Source organism: Chiloscyllium plagiosum, chromosome 2, assembly GCF_004010195.1.
Source record: "Chiloscyllium plagiosum isolate BGI_BamShark_2017 chromosome 2, ASM401019v2, whole genome shotgun sequence".
In the NCBI taxonomy this organism is placed as follows: Eukaryota; Metazoa; Chordata; class Chondrichthyes; order Orectolobiformes; family Hemiscylliidae; genus Chiloscyllium; species Chiloscyllium plagiosum.
In genome coordinates, this window is record NC_057711.1 from 32,289,985 (window position 1) to 32,297,051 (window position 7,067).

At 38.2% G+C, this 7,067-nt stretch overlaps 1 protein-coding gene across 1 annotated transcript in view; it reads left to right on the plus strand.

Annotated features, from left to right (window-relative positions):
* Positions 1-5,997, plus strand: part of wdr41 (WD repeat domain 41) — a 43,675-nt gene extending 37,678 nt beyond the window's left edge. Inside the window, exons 9-12 of the mRNA XM_043702685.1 lie at positions 33-143; positions 4,237-4,427; positions 4,894-5,015; positions 5,856-5,997. Of these exons, the coding sequence (XP_043558620.1) occupies positions 33-143; positions 4,237-4,427; positions 4,894-5,015; positions 5,856-5,997 (566 nt within the window). The remainder of the gene's footprint in view (positions 1-32; positions 144-4,236; positions 4,428-4,893; positions 5,016-5,855) is intronic.
* Positions 5,998-7,067: the final 1,070 nt, after the last annotated feature.

Here is a 7,067-nt window from a genome sequence, read left to right on the forward strand (position 1 = left end):
TTTATTATTTAATGAACTTTTGCTATTTTCAGTTATTTTCAAGTTGACGCCATTGTCATCAGAATCTCAGACTTGGGAAATTATTGAGATGAGAAGACTATCAAACCATGAAGATGATATCAGGGCACTAATCAGTGTAAATGGTAAGTTCACTTTTATTTTTATTGAGGATTACCTAGATTAGTTGCCTTAATGCTCATTTTTCGGCTGTTACTGCACGTAGCTCTGACAGAAGGCAGAACAATCCTTTCTTGGAATGTTGGAAGTTTTTAAAAATTAATTCATGGGTTGAGAACATCCTTGGCCAGGCCAGTATTTAACATCCATCCCTAATTGCCCAGAGGACAGTTAAAAGTCAACCACATTACTGTGGACTCCGGAGTCACATATAAACCAGACCAGATAAGGATGGTGATTTCCTTCCCTAATGGACATTAGTGAATCAAATGGGTTTTTCCATGGTGGATTCATGGTCATCATTAAACACTCAATTTCAGAGTTCTATTGAATTCAAATTCCACCATCTCCTGTGATGGGATTTGAGCCCAAGTTCCCAGAACATTACTTTGGTCTTTGGACTAACATTTCAGTAAAAGTACCACTACCTCTACCACGAGGACATCACCTCTTCCTTGGCCATCACCTCTCCCTAAGCCAATAACCCAGAATTATGCACTATAAAAAGTACAGAGGCAGGCCTTCAAGACAATCATTATTAATATAAATTGTACACTGCTGACAGAATGGGAGGAAAACCAGGCTATAATGAGGTCAGAAACTAAGTGATCCTGGCAGACTCAGAACTAAGCATCTACCATTTGCTGTGGAAGGAAATGGTTGGTAAAGAACATCATCAAGTACATTAAGAAAACCAAAAGAACTGCAGATTTTGGAAATCGAAAACAAAAACAGAATTACTGGAAAGCTCAGCAAGTCTGACAGCAACTGTGGAGAGAGATCAGAGTGAACTGTGATCAGTTTCAGGTCCGGTGAGAGTCCTCTTCAGAACAGAAGACCCTTCACAACATCAAATCTGTCAATTTCAAGCTGTGCTACAAGCCCATTGACCTTGCTTCTTATACTTATGTGCATTTAAGTACAATGCCCTCAGTCCTGCTTTGACTGCCCCCTTCTCGCAGTTGTCCCCTTATCTGCTGTGCCTGAAGTTAGATTACTGACCCTTTCTATTCACTGTTTTATTATTTATTTTAGAAACTCTAATAACCTCTATGGGGCTGCCTCTAACTATTTCCATTATTTTCCATGCAACTGAATCCACTATTTAGTTTAAAGCCATACCCACAGCTTTATTTATGCAATTGCCAGAGCTCTCTCCCATTGGAATAGCTCCCTCCTTCCCCAGTACTGGTGCTGATGTCCCATGAATTTGAAACTCTCCCAAGCCAATCTTTTAGCCATGCATTTATCTCTTTAATCTTGTTGACCCTGTGCCAATTTGGTCATGGCTCAGCACCTTCCAAACCCACAACCATTAGGAGGACAAGAGCAGCAGATACATGGAAACTTCACATCTCTAAGTTCCCCCCCAAGCCACTCGACATCCTGACCTGGAGAAATGTCACGTTCTTTCACAGTCAGTGTGTAAAAATCCTGGAATTTCCCCACTAACTGCATTGTCAGTCAACCTGCAACAGATGATCAACAGTTCAAAAAGGCAGCTCACACCACTTACTCAAGGGCAACTAGGGATGGACAATAAATGCTGGCCTGGCCAGCTATATTTATTTTCTACAAGTGAGTATAAAAATTATTTCCCAGTGACCGATGTGAAGCTAACTGGCCTTTCTCTGTCTCCCTCCCTTTATGGATAAGGGTATGACATTGGAGAACTGACAATCTTCTGATACTTTTCAAGAATCAAAGCATTCTTGGAAGATTAATATCAGTGCATCTACTATCTTTGTAACCACTTCCTTCCTTCAACATATTACTTGGCTGCTGTTGCAGGAGAAAGCAAGGCATCTTGCAACTGAAGACTAATCACCAGTACTAAATATAAATGACAGAAGTTGCAAACCTGCTTCATATTTTTTTGCTTTTGTGTATTTTGAGAATTGATAGTGTTCAAAATTTCTTTGCCAGTTTCATTGGATAGATGTGAAATAGGCATTGTTAATCATTTTGAGGAATGTACTACTGCAGCAGCATTTTATACTGCTCAATTGGAAAGGAGATAAATTTTTAGCAAAGTTACGTAAGCCTTTTGAGGCATATACAGCCAGCATGGTACTTGAAGTTGCAGTGCTGGTTTGGCCTGAACCAGCATAACATTTGAGAGGAGTGATAATACAGTAGACCACTGGCAGTGCCTCCCTTATATTGCAGGCTTATTATGGTGCCATTGCTGTTTTTGAATAGTTTCTGTTCTACCAATTTGGACAAATAGATGTGGTTGCTCTATTGTTGGAAAGTAACTGTGTCAAGGGTTGCAGAATAATGGCGCTTTGAGTGTCTTTACAGCCCAAGAACGGCAGTGCTTCAAGAAAGCAGCTCACCACCCACTTCTCCAGGGCAGTTAGGTAATTTCTGGCCTAGCCAGTGACACCTACATCCCGTGAATAAATTTAAAAAAATACTTGTGCCAGTAGATGTTTCTTTATCCACTTTTTAGACTTGCACAACCTCTTATAAAGTTGAGCTTGACAGTGTATATAAAAAAAATTGCAAATATTGTTCCCTCAAAAAGCAAACTTCTAAATTTTTTAAGTATGAAAATAAATTGATTGCCAAAATCACAGCTGTAAACCAAAAAGAAAATCCTCAAAAAGCTTTTTGAAATAGTGCTAGTTTAGCTGTTGTTGCGGCCATTCAAAATTAAACTACAGCAAACCTTTTATTAACCAGCACCTATGGGATGAGGAGTGTACCAATATTTGGTTGATCAAGAGGTCCACATAATCAAGGTAAAAACACACATTAAGAAATAGAAAGATAATGCAGGGAGTATGCACACCATTGTTATAGTTCATTTACAGCATAAATCACTTAATGCAACTTTGCCTTGAATAAAATTTACTAGCAGGGTGCCTTCTTACTCGCATCTTCAACTGACTGCTCTGACATTGTGGAGATCACAATAATACAGTAAACTTCTGGTATTTTGGTTATATAATTTCTGCCAGTTTGTCTAGAGTGCTGGTTCACAAGGTGCTATTAATACAAAGTTTGCTGTACAGTGGAATAAACTGAAGCTGGCCTAAGAATCAAAGTAGTTAAATTTAATAATTTTAATAATAATTAGTGTTAACAAAGCTTTCAGCCTCCTTTATTCCACAGTCACTGAGCTGCCATCTTTTACTCATCTTGCCTCATGTCTTTTCAGACCTCACCTTGTCCACAAGACCTCATTCCTACCCCTGCCCTATTCTGAATAAGACGCTTGTCACTTAACTTCCATTCTTAGCCCACATGCTGGTTTTTTACCATTAATGGTTCTGTCTCCTCTGGAATGTCCAAATTGCTGTCATCTCCACTTTTTAAAAATAAAACAATCTGTGAGCCCTTTGTCTTTTTGCACTGCCATCCAAATTTCAGACTGTCACTTCTCTGATCCATTTCTAATGTTCCATCAACTTCAACTCATTCACAGCTGTGCTGCTTGGATCCTATCCTGCCAGGAGTTCCAATCAAATATCACCCCACTCCTCCCTGATCCACACCGATTTGTGATTCCCATACACCTTAAATTTAAAAACTTCATCCTCTGAATTGTCTGTTACTTTATCCGTGATCACCTCCCACTGCTAGAACTTCAGTTTCTCTGACTTTGTGATAACTGCCATTCATCCCTTTCACACCTGTCTTGATAAAATGATTGAACTACTTGTTTTAAGTATTTGGTGTTATGGCTGCCTTCTTCGGAAATTATCTTAATTTCATTTAAAATTAGTTAGGTACAAATGTGGAAATTAGTTTTGATTAAGGCTTGTACTAATTTTTGATGCTATTCTGGAGATAAATTTCCCTCCTGAATCTCAAGCAGAAATCATAATTAGCTGCTACTGATTTAAGTTGCTGACTTTAGCAGCAGATCCATGCATTAGAAGAGTTCTTGTTTATAACGTAGGTTTTCAGAAGCAAATTCTACAGGCAAGCGTTTAATCAAACTCTTCGTGTCAACTAAAATCAGTAGTCAAACTACTGTAATACCAAGCTGTTTTGAGTTTTGGTTTCACTGGAATCTTGCCATGGTGAATTGTTTATTTCCATTAACAGATAATACATTTGCAACTGGATCCCACGTGGGTGAGTTAATAATTTGGGACAGCCTGGATTGGTCAGTTCGAGCATCTGAATCTCAGTTCTGGAATTCTGCCCAACAGTCTGATAAACCAGCTGAAATAAAAATATCATTAACCCCAAACCAGCATGAAACCTGCATCCATCATCTGTCTTCAGATAGAGAGGTAAACCAAAAGTCAATGCTGTTTATCCCAAAATCTAATAAATTTGTGTCTAATACTCCAAATGGATTTATGAATGTTATATTTAGTGCTGTCAAATCAGCAATATGAATAAAGATAAAAAGGCCCATCTATGGGCTACAATGACAAGAATTTTAGCAAAGAACATGCTATCATTCAATTAGTGTGGAGCTTTGTTGAAAAATATACAATTCATTTTGCCTTGTATTTTCATCAAAAGGCACACAATAGGAAGAGCATTTTTAAAAAAAAAATTATTTCATAAATATGGAAAAATCCAAATCCTACTCTCATTCACTTATTTTAATGATTCATCTGGTCTGTGCTACAAAAAAGCTCATCCGATCAATCATTACAGCTTTCCAAATTCTTCTCTATAGTAATTCTACATCCTTTTATAATGATATGTTAAATTAAAGATAAGTTTCTAATTTTTTTCCCCTTGTAGAATGTTTTTGCTGCCATTGGAACTGGAATTTATGTGTATAATCTTCAAACAAAAACAGTGATCGCGTACCAGCAAGTGGCACATGATTCACGTGTGTTGCACATTGCAAAGTTACCAAACAAGTATGAAATCTTGCTCCTGTATGTTATGCTAACCTGTTTTGTGTAAACAGCATGCTCTTATTACATGAAGCAGGAAGAAATACTAAATGAAAATGCAAGTTTGTTTCCTCCAAGCAATTTAGATCAATCTTAATAATCCTGACCGTTCTCTTAAGATGTACTGATATTAATTTTATTCATTTTAAATGGTTCTGCAGTACCACTTTGGAAGGTGTAGATGGTTTTTAGTTTGGATTATTGACACATAGTTAAATGCCACTTTACAAGAACCCTCCATTTCCATTTAAGAGGAAGTAGAGGCCTTTGCCTACTTTTAGGTACATTTCCTTTTCCGTTTCTAAATTTAGCAAAAATTAAGACTGGAAAGATTTCAATTTTTATATATACACTGCCATTTTAGTAAATCTGTGGAAAGGTAATAAACTTCGATGAGTATGTTCTTGTTCTAAGTATTTAGTACACTTTCCATTGTTTACTTAAAACTGTTGACGAGGGTGTGGTGCTGGAAAAGCACAGCACATCAGGCAGCATCCAAGGAATAGAATTGACGTTTCGGGCATAAGCTCGTCATCAGGAAGGACTTGTGCATAAAACATCAATTCTCCGACTCCTCGGATGCTGCCTAACTTGCTGTGCTTTTCCAGCACCCCACACTCAACCCTGATCTTCAGCATCTGCAGTCCTCTCTAACCTAAAACTGTTGCCAGAATTAAGTTTAGAACATTTTGAGCAAAATCAATAATGAACATTTAATATACATTAAGTAACAACAAAACCAATTTTCTCTGCTGTTTCTTGTTTGCTCTGAAAGTATTATCAACATTTCAATGTGTTTTGCAGCCAATTGGTATCCTGCTCTGAGGATGGCAGCGTTCGCCTCTGGAAATTGCAGGAGCTGCCACCAGCTGAGCCGGCCACATCAGGTTACTGTACTTCTTATGTTATATGCATTGGTCGATTTAAAGTACAAGTTCTGCTATAATGTGCGTTTCATTAATGCAAATTTGCTATAACAAACCTTCACATGATGTCCTCAACCTGATATGATTGGTCTCCAGTCATAAGTCCAGTCACTTGAGATTTCTCTTGATTGACATTAACCAATTTGATTTATGTTCCTCCTTGCTACACCCAGTTAAATGCTGCGAAAATGTGAACAACAGTTGCTGTACTCCTGAAATTAACTACACTGTCCATCTTTGAATGAGGTCTTGGGAAGAATTGTTTTTTTTATTCACACACTGGGCCAGCCATTTATTCCTGGTCCCAAGCTGTGCTTGAGAAAGTGGTAGTGAACAGTTGCAATCTTTTTTTTGGTACAAGTACACCACAATGCTGTTGGGGGGGGGGGGGACTTGCTGGTGAAATACGTCCAAACAACGATGGTCTGAGTGGCTTTGGATGAAACTTGCATGTAATGGTGTTCCCAAGTATCTGCTGCTCTTTCGTTCTAAATGGTAATGGTCATGGGTTTGGAAGTTGCTGTCTTGGTGAATTTCTGCATTGCATCTTATAGGTAATACACACTGATGCAAACTGAGCATCAGTGGCAAAGGGAGTGAATGTGTGTGGATGAGAGAGAATGGGCTACTTTATTCTAGACGGTGTCAAGTTTCTTGTATTGTTGGATGAGCACTCATCCAGACAAGTGGAGGGTAGACCATTAGTAGACAGACTCTGGGGAGCCAGGTAGTGAGTTACTCAGCACAGGATTCCTAGCCTCTGACCTGCTTTCATAATTGCAGTATTTATATGGCTAGTCCAATTCAGACTCTGGTCTTTGATAACCCAAAATATTGATAGTTGGGAATTCAGCAATAACAATGTCATTGACTGTCAATGGTGATGATTAGATTCGGTTTCTTGTTAGGGTTAGGGATTATTGTGCTGCTATTATGTTTCATTTAATAAACTAATAAACTCTGAGAATCCAAAGCTAGTCTCTGTAATGGTGATAATGAGATTATCATCAATGGTCATAGGATCTCATCTGGTTCACTACTTTTTGAGAATAAAATCTTTTTTGCCTGGTCTGGCTGACATGTGACTTCA